Source organism: Lycorma delicatula, chromosome 3 (genome assembly GCF_047948215.1).
Source record: "Lycorma delicatula isolate Av1 chromosome 3, ASM4794821v1, whole genome shotgun sequence".
NCBI classification, from domain to species: Eukaryota; Metazoa; Arthropoda; class Insecta; order Hemiptera; family Fulgoridae; genus Lycorma; species Lycorma delicatula.
In genome coordinates, this window is record NC_134457.1 from 87,610,164 (window position 1) to 87,624,418 (window position 14,255).

The window sequence follows — 14,255 nt, forward strand, 5'->3', positions numbered from 1 at the left end:
GTCTTGCACAGTCTTGAGTACCATTCCTGAGATTTGTGGTTAATTGAAATCCAACCACTAAAGAACATGGGTATCCACATACTGTAATATAAAAACAAACTGTAATTCGTAAAAGGTACCTTTTCGTGTAAAGGCAGTTGCCTTTACAAGGATTTGAACCTTAGAACTCTCAACTTAGAAATCAGCTGATCTGCCATGACAAGTTCACCACCACTAGACCAACCCAGAGGGTCAATTAGTAACCTTTTATCCAACACAAAAGGTACAAGCATTACTACATAATACTTGTACCTTTTGTCTTGCAGTAATACTTGTACTGTAGAATGTAAAAGTGTACTGTAACTGCACTATGTAATGCAAGTACTACAATGCATCATAATGCAAGTATATAATAACGTACTTGTAGACAGTAAAAAAACCCTTAAAATGTAAATGTAATGGGTCCATTAACTGTAAGACTTAAGGAAACAGAAGGATCAGAAGAAGGAATAACTACTAGAATTCATATCAAATCTCTAGATCACTGATTATGTATAATAATTTCCAATAGATCACTGAAGTAGACAATTCTGTTTGAACCATATGAAAAAATAATTACATACAATTTTTTGTTAATAGTATATCAAAAAAAAAAAAAAAACTATTCAAGTAATGAAAAATCAAATAAATAAAAAAATAAAAAGGATTGCTGAAATTTAATATATAATTAATAATTAATTTATATTATATCAATATATAATATTTAATAATAAACTGAGACAAAAAAAAAAAATTTTATACATAATTACAATAACATTTTTTATAATATAATTTTTAATTGTTCTAACATTTTCTTTTAAACAAAGGATCTTTAAAATATTCAGTTTTGAAAACTTATTTATTGTATGCTTTTTATGCTTGAAGAGAAACGATGTACTACAACAATTAGTTATATAGCTTGTTATTAGTTATAGTTAATTCAGTGAAATATTTTTGAGTTATATCTATTACTATATACCTACAAAAATAAGTAAACTGTAGAGCAGCTTACTTTAACAAATATAATTTTATGCACAACGCATTAACTGCATGGCATGGATGTGTACTTTTTTGGTTGTAATATGTTTATTACTCAGTGTATTATAAGATTATCTGAATTAAAAAATTAAAAAATAAAAATATCATGGAGGAACAAATCTATATAACTGATTAATAATGAACAATTAAAAAGGTATAAAAACATTAATTATAAAGATATAATTATTTGTTGATAAACTTTTGCCTCAAATAAACAGTAGTAACAAATAAAATCTACATTGTATTGGATATTATTAGGTTAAGTAAATACTGAATCATAAAACAAAGAAAACAATATAGATAAAAAAAATTACTAATAATATATAAATTATATAATATAAGTAATGTAATTATATAATATAAGCTTATTCAGCCACTACACAAAGTACAGAATTAAAGAACACCACTCTTACCTTACTTTTTTCATTTTCAAAGCGCTTTCAAGCCCAAGCCCATCTTCAGTAATTAAAAAAAATTTCTTTTTTACATTTTAAAATATATGATACATTAACATTTTTATAACAGATATTTGTTCAATCAATAAAATATAAAAAAAATAAAAATTAATCATTATATTTAAAATCTTTAACATGCTGTCAATACAGTACTGTACTGATTATCTGATTTATTAAACATTTTTTATCAGTGTATTACAAATTTAAATAATATTTATAAGAATGTTCCATCAAATTCTGTCTGCAGATTCATTAGGCTGAATTTACATTTATACTCATATATATGAAATCTAACCAAAATTTATAATTTTTTATTATTACTTTCGTGTTCAATGTTTGCTTTTTCAATTATTTCTATATTTTTCTCCAAACTAGTTATATTATATTTGTTAATTATTAAAAGTGGTTTGCTACATCTGAGAAACCTGTTTTTTTATTTTTATATGACCTGAAATTTTCATTAAATCTATCTTTAAATGGTCTATTAGTTTTCCAATATGTATTTTTCACAATTATTGCATTTTATTTTATAAGTACCAGAAGAATCGTATTTATTTTTTTACCATTTTATTATATTTTAAATGTTTATTATGCAGTTATCAGGTTAATAAGCATGTTTATATTTTTTATCATTATAAGTATTAATTATTTTTTCTATAATTTTATTTCTGTAAGAGTAATTTATATAAATATTTTCATTGTTTTCATTTTCATTTATGGGTTTTAATGTAGTGATGTTTTTTTATTAAGTATTTGAAATTATACTTTTTATATATATTATTGATCAATGAGGTGTCTATCCATTCTTTATATAATTTATTTCATTATGCAAGTCTTGTTAATCGTTTGTGTATTTTACTGTTCTATTATCATGTTTAATAATAATTTTTTGAGATCAAGGATGGTTGGAATTTTTATTTATAATAATTTCATTTGAGGTAGGTTTTTATATACTCCAGTTATTATTTTATTATTTCCATTTATTTTATTATTTACATCTAAATATTTTATTTTCCTGTTATGTACTATTTCATATGTAAATTTCAATGTTTCATGAAACGAAAAGAAAATATTTAGATGTAAATATTAGAATAAATGAAAATAATCAAATAATAACTGGAGTATATAAAAACCTACCTCACACGAAATTATTATAAACAAAAATTCCAACCATCCTTGGTCTCAAAAAATTAATATTTTTAAAAACATGATAAATAGAACAATAAATTGCACAAATGATAAACAAGACTTGTATAATGAAATAAATAATATAAAGAATGGATATGATACCTGTAATCGATGTTGTACATAAAAATATAATTCCAAATACTTAATAAAATAATTATCATTACATTAAAACCCTTAAATGAAAATGAAAATAGCGAAAATATTTATATAAATTACTCCTACAAAAATAAAATTATAGAAAACTTAATTTATGCTTATAATTATAAAAAAAACCTGTTTATAAACCTGATAACCATATGATAAAAAATTTTAAATATTGTAATAATAAAATAGTAAAAAATAATATGATTCCATGTATTTTAATATGTAAATGTAAAAAAGAAGACATTTAAAAAAATACTGAAGATGGGCTTAGGCCCGAAAGTGCATTGAAAATGAAAAAAAAAGTAAGCTAAGAGTGTTCTTTAATTCTGTATTTTGTGGAGTGACTGAATATATTTATATTATATAATTAGCTAGAATTTACATGCAGAGAATATGGACTACAAAAGACTTAATTTAAATAAATTAATTATATATATATATATATATAAATACTAGACAGTAATCAGTAACCACAAGGGCAATTAAATCAACTGGTTTAAACATTATGTTATAAAACTGATGTACATATTAAAATTTTAAAGAATGGTTTGTAGTTAAGTTACTAATAGATATCAATGTATCAGCAAACTACAATATGAATCTAAATTATGGATTAACACTAATATTTTTCTTCTTTTATAACTGTTCAACTTTATTATAAAATTTTAGTTGTTCCTGCAAAGTTAAATTAAGAATCATAGTTATATAAAGCTATTAATTGTAACTACTAACTAAAACAAATTTATAATTTTTTTTTACAATACTTCTAGTCACTGTAGCAATCGTCAGTAAGTCAATTTTGCAGGAACAACATTGACTTCTGATGATATTCAACACTGAATATCTAATGCTTTCCCTTTAGTTTTATTTTAGGATGAAAAAATTTAATTTTATAACATAAGAAACTATATAATATACTTATATATTAAATAAGAAATATTATACAATAAAAGGAAACATTAGGTAAAATAAAATAAATGACAGTACCAAAAAATAGTTTGAAAAATGGTAATTAAAACAACTTTTTGAATAAACACCTTCTCTTCTCTACACACACACACACACACACACACACACACACACACACACACACACACACACACACACACACACACACACACACACACACATATATATATATATATAATAAACTTATACAGATATAATATCTGGTGAACACTAAATACTTAATAAACAGTTCAAAAAAATTGTTTTACAGTCATTCTACAATTGTATATTTACTTCTGTATATTTATGCTTTTACAACTATATATTTAAGAATTTCCTGCTGATTGAAGTATATACACTGTATGGTTTCACAACAGAAGGGGTACAACATTAATTCTTTGCTTTACATTATTTGCACCAGTCAGAGTTGCTTTTTTTAAGAGTACGATATTCATTACACAGCCAGACTCTTTGATGAATGAAGTGAAGGTGTCACCACTTTTAGAACTGACTATGATCTATATTTTGATGGACTTAATATGCCGATATACAGCCATATGTTTGGCTCTGTAGGATACTACAAAGTCACTGAAAAAGGTTGCAGCAATTTAAAATACTAGAGATAATCAAACTAGTATTTTTTTTAAAAATTCACCAACTCAAAAAGTTTTTACATACCTTAAAATGTTTCAATATAAACTCTGTTGGTCACTCTGCAAACATTCAGCCAATAATCGACTACTGCCCAAATCCACTGGATCATCACAGGCATAATTGTGGCAATAGTAGCGGGGATCCGTTGTCTTGAATGTTGTGTATTCCTGACTTTTTCACTGTGGACAATGTTTTTAACGTATTTTCATGAAAAAACAACTAGGGGTGTCAAATCTGGGTTTCTCTCAGAAGCCAAAACACTGAACCAGCTCTACCAATTTAACAATTAGGGAATCTTTCATTGAGAGGGCGTCCGACAACTAGGCTAGTGTGGGGGCACACCATCTTGCTGAAACATTACAGCAACGTTACATTACTTTCTTGTTCAGTTTGGTCAACTTGCAGTTGACCAAACTGAACAAGTCATGCTACAACTGTATGAAAACATACAGTTGTAGCATGTCTAAATAAACATTCCCTGTGATAGTAGGTTCATATGCTCAACATAAGTTGTGTGTATTGGCTCAAGGTCACGGCCGGTCATGTCTAAAAAAAAATTAATATCCCAATTATTTTGCACCCCAATTAATACTTTATCTCAATTACATAGGAAGATAGGATTTTTTTTTATTGCTGTAACCTTTTCCGTTAACCTGTACTTCATTCCCTACTTTACCTAGTAACTCTGGTATGATATATTTATTATTTTTGACAGTAACTTGTAACTCACATCAGGTTGCCTACAACCATTATATCATGGTGCTTAACTTACAAATATATTTAGAAAGTCAATTTTTTTTCATTACTTTTTAAAGTATTTATTACAAATATTACATTTCTTTTTTCTTATAAAAACAAGTGATACGTAACTGCAAAACATAAAAACGTTAAAGAGGATTAACTGAACTCAATTTTAACATAAAAGAATTTTTTTGTATTGCTCCTTATAGCATACAAAATAAACTAGAAAGTATATTTACACAAAAAAATAAAATTAAAAAACTATACACACACTAACACTCTCTCAAGTCAATAAACAAATTATATACTTACAAACTTAAAAATAACTACCACATACTTCATTACTTTTAAAATATTATCACAGTATTAATATTTATATTATTTACAAAAATATATGTATATATGTACGCAAATACATGCACATTAATGTCCCTTAATTTATATATGTAATTCATTTATCATTATCAACCTTATACCAAAACCATGGAAGTCAAGATAATTTTTCCTATAATAATATATTACAATAGTGGGTAATTGATTCCTTGGCTAAGTGAGAAAAAGATTTTAAGACATTTTGACTTTACCATGCTGTAGGAAATACTGAATTGAATAAAATACTTCAGTTAAATACACAATAATTAAATGTAAAAAAAAAATAAGTATATATATATACTTTTATTAATACTTTCCTATTAGCTGGGTGGCACTTCATTTTTAATGATTTGTCACTTTTCAATGTTCCATTAATGTTATTTGAAACAAGTTTATGTTTGATTGTATAGATTGATTTCATTAATATTTCTGTAGTAATAATATTAATAACATTTACCAATAATAATTATTTTACCAACTTTTACATTACTTGTTTATAACAAACAATGTATTTTATTTTGACTTATCTTTGACTAGTAGACTTACTGATAGCAAACTGCAATCTGAAATTGTTATTCTCTTTGTAGTAATGACTTGACTAAACCATTCATTCCAATCGTTCTATACAATAATTTGTGTTGTGAGTTTTCTGAGTTTTAAAAAGTCAGTGAACCTATGCAGACATACAAAACGTGGAAGAGGAAGTTGTAGCATTTTTACAAGAACATAGTGTTAGTGAATTGGGAATATAAGCACTGCTATGCCATGAATTTACACTTTTTTGCTGGTATAAAATGGAGATGCAAGGCTCGCAGTTGCATTAATATAGAAGTTTATGTGAAAAACAGAAGCTAGATTCTGATTGTAACTGTTGTACACTTTATTTACTATTGGTATGAATAGTTACTGAATATCGATCTCTGTGATAGCTAACTCAAAATTTACAAAAACACAACCACAGGGTGAAATATGTACATGCAAGAGATATGTGTGTTTGGTTTAAATGAAAAGCTGTTGTGCAAAGTAGGAGGTAATAATGTTATAGTTGAAACTGATGAAAGCATGTTTACATGCCAGAAAAAGTACTATCCCAGCACCAAATATTCAGGGGTCTAAGCAGATAAATGTTCATTGTTGTGGTTCCTGATTGTTTCATGCCAGTATTTTTGAAAATAATGAAGAATGCAAAAACCTTGTTGGATAATAGTTCAGTAACAGCTGATGAGGCTAAAGTCTTACAAACAGCCAGCTACAAGCATTCGGAAGGAAAGTATTATTACAACTTTGTTAATTCACAGACAAGCACTTACGGAACAAAATAGAGAGGATGTGAGGCTTAGTTGAGTAAAGACAGTAGAAACATCAGGGAATGGTGAGGCATTGCTTGGAAAAATTTGGCCAAGTATTATTTCAAGAGAAATATCCAACAAATGATCTGTTTGACAAGAGTCTGTGCCGCTGTGTCAATTCACCATGTTTTTGCCTCTTGAACAGTAGCTCGTGAGCATAAATAAATGTGAAACTAAATTTCATCGCATTATAAAATTATCATTTACTATATAATTAAAACTATGTAAAATATTTGATGTATTTACAATGATTATTCAAATATAAACCGGAATTTGTTTACATAGCTTTATTGATTAGAGATAAATTACAAATAAATTTCCTTCAACTGAAATATATCTTCACCAGACAGGTAGTTTCCTGATCCTCATGAAAAAAAAAACAAATATGTCTGTCCCAGCAACAAACTGTGCACACAATGCTCATCTGCAGCATTGTCTTCCAATCTTTCCCTTCTAAAAGCTTCGTCAGCAAACCAAACACATATAACAGTAATAAGTCTGGATTGTATGATGGGTATTCAAGAGGTGTCCAAACAATTTTAGTTTGTCGTGAGCATGAGTTGCTGTATGTAGGGCCGTGCATTGTTGTGGAGAAAGAAGGATGTTACAAATTGGTTGCTGGCGTCGTTTGTTGCTATAAGTAGCCCTGACTTCATCCAACAACTGGCAGTAGTGTGTCGCATTTACCTCCCTTCATTCATACAGGAAATAAATCAGCAGCACACCTTTTGAGTCCCAAAACACAGTTGCCAAAACTTTTCCAAATGACAAGCATTTCTTGGCCTTCATTGGTCTGCCCTCCCCACTTTCCCCCTACTCCATACTTGTTCTCTTGCTTTCCAGGTAGTATTGGTGGATCCATGTTTCATCACAGGTCACAATATGGTGCAAAGACGCTTCCCCTTCTTCCTCAAAGTGATTCAGAAACCACTGACTGATGTCTTTCCAGAAATTTCTCTGTGTCTCAGTGAGAAAACATACACAACCGACCTTCCTAACACTTTACTATATCCAAGAGTGTCTGATAATGTTATGTGCTTGCTCCCAACATTTATGCCCACCTCTAATATAGTTTCAGTGACAGTTATGTGGCAGTCACCTTCAACAAGGTCACAATCTGAATGTTATCATCACTGATGCTGGTCCACAGATGATGTTCGTGATTTTAATTCTCTACTGCATCACAGCCAGTTAAAAAAATTTTTTGGTCCAATCAAACACCTGAGTTTTTGACAGGATAGCTCTCTGAACTGTGCCTGGAGTTGAGTCAAAATTTCAGAGGGTTTGATAACTTTGATGGCGAGTAATCAGATTCAATTCATTGTGCAATGGACAATGGTACCTCCTGCTCAGACAGTCTGCTCTCACAGTGCCCCACCACATTCACTGCTCTTCCTAGTCCACATGGCAAAATTGTAGTTTATATTTGAATGACCCTCGTAAAAAATTATAAATCAATAAATTTGGAGAATATGAGAGAAAAAAGATGAGTTTAATTGATTTTAAATCTAATGCCTAAATATTGAGCTAGTTTACACAATTGAGCACTGCCCAGCTAAGAGGAAGTACCAAAAAAATACATTAATTTTACTCTACACAATAAAACTAAGTATTAAAAAAAAATTAAAAAAAATCATTAAGTATTGGTTTTAAAAATAAGAGTCTAATTTAAAAAGAATTTTAGTTCACCGAACATAACTTGGCATTCATTTTCCATTCACTACTTTCAAATTTCTCTAACAATAAAGATTTTTTTGAACATCATAACCATAATCAAACCTTTTTTCCATTTGTTTTAAAAAATTCTGTAATCAGAATAAATATGAAATATATATGTTAAATTTTCTTAAAAAAACATTAATCTGAGCCTTTATAACATTAAACTATCCTGCAATAAGTAAGAAATATATAAATAAACAATACAAATCCAGCTGTGGATAGTTTAAAATCATCTGATCCAAAATATACTTAATATATCTGATATACTAACAGACATTTATCTAGATGAATGATATATCTATCTGTTATGAATCTAGTAATACAACAGAACTAACTTAATTTTGTTGTTTTGTTTTCTTTCATTGCAAATTTTACACTCAAGGATAAAAATTCAAAAAATCATTCTCTATAAACTATCATCTTTTTCTGTAAAATGTATAAAACTTTATACATGAAAAGAGTGGAAAGGATCATTAGAGTGATGATTATCAAAATTTGCAGTAATATGTAAATTTAATTTATAGTTGTCCTCTCTAACAATAATGTTTCTCAGAGAGCAACTTGTTCATTCTCAAATACAAACATCTAATTAAGATGGCAAAACATTATGTTTATAAATTATTTTTACAATACCAAATTTCACAATTTATGTACTAATAAGGTATTGTCAGACATTTTTCTAAATTATAAGTGTTTATAGAAAGGCTGTCAAGAAAGTAAAAACCGGTTTTCTTTTATAACAAATTTATTGTATTTATTTTAACTAAGTCTCTACATTTTTTAAGGTGTTTTTCCATACAATCATCTCCTATTTTCACACAACTGTCAACTTGTGTTATTACTTTTTGTATGCTGTCATCAAAGAAGTCTGTCACAGGTCCATTAAGCCACTCACAATCAGCTGTCTTGATGTTGTCATTACTTTCATATAACAGAGAGCATGAACATACAAGAAATTTATCACTAAGTTTGTTTAACGTGAAACGCCGGTTATCTGTAAGTTCTGATTAGGTTCTGATAAGCTGCTCTTTCAGCTGTTCAGTAATGTGAGAGCAGGATATCTGAGCATTGCTCATGATGAACAGATGTTCTCCCTGCTGTAGATAAATGACACCATTTCCTTACATTTTCTTCATTTAATTACAGGTCAACATGTATGGCAGTAATTTGATGATGAATTTCCACAGGAAATACACCTTTCACACTCAAAAGATGCATGATCGATCATACCTCACAGTTGTGATTTTAAATTTTCTTATTCCTTATAACACATACAAAATCACTCAGTGTCACAGTACAGCTATGAAATTTTGTACAATGCTAGCAGACCAACAACTGAGGCCGGCTAGCCTGAGACCACTGACCTATTGTTGTAAATAAAGCTACATGTTTGCGATGCATTAATGATTCTTACTTTCTGGACAACCTATGTCCAAAATAAAATTAATTTTTGATTGTTTTGTTGTCTTTTATTTCAAATTTTACACTAAATAACAAAAGTCAAGGATAAGATTTTTGATAAAATATCAATTTTTTTTTATAGAATGTGTAAAACTTGCATACATAAAAACAGTGAAAAGGATGGAACTACAAACTTTATAAACATACAAAGAGAAGGTACATGCATAGTTAAATGAATATATATAATCTTAAAATTAGCTACTCAATATTGTGAAAATATTTGAGTATGAAGATTAAGAAATTATTTAGAAATAATTAAAATTTTGATAAAAACAGATTAAAAAAAATATTTAGAGGGATATTTTATTTACAGGGCAATTTAAGTTAACAGAAATTAAGAGAAATTTCGAAGTTATGTACTTATGTTATATTTTAAAGTTTATAACTGAAGACAATTTTAATACTCAACTTTACTTGATAAATATTATGCAATAATTATCATTAAAAATGAAGAATACCCCATATAAATTTGTACACATCTGCACATACACACAGGAAGAGCTTATGTATACAAAGGTCTGAGAGCCAAATATCTTTCAAATGGTGAGTTCTATTTGATTATTAAAATTTAGATAGTTCATTCACTGATGATGATATTGTATATAAATGAATGTATATTAAATCTGAAATATATTATGCGCGTGTGCACATGCACACACACACACACATTTTTTCCTAGCAAACTGTGGTAACTGAGTTCCAAGATTGCTTAGGCAGACTGTAAATACTCAATTTCACATAAGTTAAAATAATCTGTTTAAGCTTTCTGTAATTTTTCTTAATGTAATTTGAGAAGTGTAATTGTAATACTGCTTTCTCATCCTGTATGAAATTAATATTTTAAATAGATAAGTTTTTTGTATGATTTATTTACCACTAAGGTTGAAGCTTCAGTGGGGAATATGGAAGGAAACTTTTGTAATGTACAAAAAAACCTTTTGCTGGACTAGAATTCAAATCCATCCAAATGAAAAGCTATGATACTACCACTCCACCAGAATGGTAGATAAAAAAATTATTAAAGAAAAACAAAAAACAGCAGAAAAATATTTATTTTTAATCTTCAGATTACATCTGTTTATAATAGGAGAAACATGGTGCAATAGTGAAATAGGTGCAACATGCATACAAAAACATAACTTTGAGCATTTTCCCAGTGACTTAAGAATATTAATGATTTATTAGGAAGATAACTGCAGTTAAGCTTTATAAAAAAATCAGGCATTCTACAATTTAACAAATCATCTCTCTCATACTGCTTGTAGAAAACTCTAGCAACATTTGCAATGGATTAAAATTCCTAGCATGGTTTAATGATATTCAAGCAATCTTAGAATACAGATATGTTGGTTGAGAAACAGATTATTTTAGCATCTTTGCCAATTATATATACATACATATAATATTAGAACATATAGGAATAGAACACTAAAATGCTGCATTCTGACATAGTTAAGATGGGATTATTTTAAGTCTAATTGTTGCATACTAAACATCATTTGCATAACCATTTAAATTTTTAGTAACAGCAGTTACTAAAAATATAAATGATTATGTAGTTACATAATTTAAAAATGTAAATAAATTACTGGTTTGCATTTATAATTAAATTATCAGAATACAACAATATTCACGATTGAAAGAATACAATAATATTATTTTCATTACTTTTTCTCAATTAATAATAAAAATTTTTGATTAAATATTCTTTTTCAATTCATTAGGAAATTATTTTTTTCTTCTAAGAATATTATTAAATATTTTAACTTAATTTTATTAATGATTTTCTTAGGTTAAAAACTAAAATAAAACAACACAACAATAATGGTGATAATCTAGCATAATAAATCATACAAATAATTTGTGCATTATCTTTCCTCATTGTCTTATATCACACCACAACTTTTTTTAACAACTTCATACCCTGTCATGTTCATCTACCATACAACCTTATCAAACTGCTCTTTAACAATTATAAGATGTTATGTAGATTACATATTTATAACATATTATTCCAATATCAGTCTTATGTTAATGACAGATCACTTCGTTCACGTGTTGGTGGCTCATTGTTATAACTTGAAGTTGATGTAAGAAGGCGACGTGCTGATGTGTTGTCGTTATACAATGGCCGACTACTACTAGTTCTATTATCTATTTGCTTTGTACCTGCTATATGACTGCGATATAATGTCAACTGGAAGTCATTGCAAAATTTTCTCACCTAAAACATTTAAAATATATTTTTTCAAGGTAAGTTACAGTATTCTTTCAAATTATTAGAATTAATATTTAATGACATTTGAAATAAAATAAGCCAGAAAAGATCCTTAGGTAGGACTAGATAACTTCATGGAATATGTTACATGAGGGGAAAAATAAAAACAATACAGCAAACAAAATATATAGAAACAAGAAAAAAATTCTTCATTTACTTTCTTTTTGCTAAGGTTCTTTACTGATTAGGTTTAGATGATTTACTATAGAAGAAAATCTTCAATACAAATTCAACCCCTCCTGAAACTTGTTCTGAAGCAACATCCTAGATTAAATAAGTCATTACAAACTTGGAATTTGATATCCAAAACACATTTTGTTTAAGCATACAATGGTTTTTAAACAAAATGTAATAAATTTATAGGCAGTTGGTTGCTGTGTATGCTGATAATTTGATGAATGCAAGAAACATCAGAAAATAATGTGACAGGTTTAGAAATAACAGAATAATTGTGCATAATGAAGAACATTCAGGGAGGCCCTCTATTATCACCAATGCCTTGTTGAAATGCGTCAATAATGAAATCAGAAAAGATTGTCGCTCAATGATTTCCAACCAGGCCCTTCTTTTCTGGATGTTTCAAGAGCTGTTATTGGTCAATTGTTCATGACCATTTAGGCTTCAGAAAGGTTTCTATACATTGGGTGCCATACATCTTAACGGAACGCCATAAAAAATCCAATTAGGATATGTTTTGGAATTTTTTATGTGCTACACAGAAAAAGGTGATGAGTTCCTTAATTCGACTGATGTGATATATGAATGATGAAATATGAATTTTGTATTACACGCCATAAAGAAAACAGCAGTCAAGTGAATTGCGTCATCCTCAATTATCAATTAGACCAACAAAAGTAAAGCCACAGTCATTTGGACGCAAACTGATGGCCACAGTCTTTTGGGATCGGTTTGGCATACTGCTGATTGAATTCAGCATTGCCACGTGTAACAACTATAAATGCAGCAGCCTATTGCAAAACTTTACGTAAGTTATGGTGCACCATTCAAAATTGGCAAAATGGGCGGCTGACTGACGATGTTGTCCAGTTGCACAATGATGCACTTCCACATGTTGCAGGTCTGACACATAATTTACTGAGAACATTTGGATGGGAAATTTATGATCACCAACCATATAGTCTGAACTTAGATCTTTCTGATTACCATTTGTTTGAGAAATTGAAAGAATTTTTGAGAGGTAAGCAATTCGCGGGTGATGATGAAATTAAAAATGCTGTTAATCATTGGCTAAATGGACTGGTGGCAGAAGAACATGACGAGGGTATATTGAAACTGATGTATCGCTACAATAAATATGTTAATTCATGTGATGATTACATAGAGAAGTAGTATAAGGTATGTAGTTTAAGAGAAATAAAAACTATTTATAAAGTTTCAGAATAAATTTTTTTACAATGGAATGGTCTTTACTTTAGAGTTAATCTCTCGTAAATAAGTAAAGAAAAATGAAAAATGTTGAAAGAAAAGATAGCTCAGGTAACAGACTCAGAACAAAGCTCATCAAATGGACAATTAGAGAAAAATCAGAAAAAGAGCAAAAACAGTTATGCATTATGAAAACAAAGAAAGTAAAGATTTGTCCTTGTCAAAACTCAAACGACTTGTTCTCTTGCAGCAAACGGAGTTAAATAAAATGTAAATTGAAAAATTAAAAAAGAATGTTTGTGACAAATCAGTCCAAACAATTGATGAAACTGATGAATTAAATAGTTACTTAACATTTCACAACTTGCAATAAATATATTTGTGATACTGTCCTTTTCTTAGCTATTATATAAAAACAAAAATTAAACAAGTTACAAATTAAAAAAAAAAATTATCTAAGGCAATGCTTGCATGTATGTCAGTATGTATGAGTGCATGACTGTC

At 28.4% G+C, this 14,255-nt stretch overlaps 1 protein-coding gene and 1 long non-coding RNA gene across 3 annotated transcripts in view; one reads left to right on the plus strand and one right to left on the minus strand.

Annotated features, from left to right (window-relative positions):
• Positions 1-10,333: 10,333 nt before the first annotated feature.
• Positions 10,334-14,255, minus strand: part of LOC142321776 (phospholipid phosphatase 3-like) — a 296,863-nt gene continuing 292,941 nt past the window's right edge. Inside the window, exon 8 of one of the 2 annotated variants that reach the window (XM_075360153.1) lies at positions 10,334-12,311. In XM_075360153.1, coding sequence (XP_075216268.1) covers positions 12,114-12,311 — 198 coding nt within the window. In that variant the 3' untranslated portion in view covers positions 10,334-12,113. The remainder of the gene's footprint in view (positions 12,312-14,255) is intronic. The other variant, XM_075360154.1, reaches the window with a different exon arrangement.
• The window catches only part of LOC142321777 (uncharacterized), a 117,217-nt gene continuing 115,164 nt past the window's right edge, over positions 12,203-14,255 (plus strand). Inside the window, exon 1 of the long non-coding RNA XR_012755714.1 lies at positions 12,203-12,340. This is a non-coding gene — a long non-coding RNA (uncharacterized LOC142321777). The remainder of the gene's footprint in view (positions 12,341-14,255) is intronic.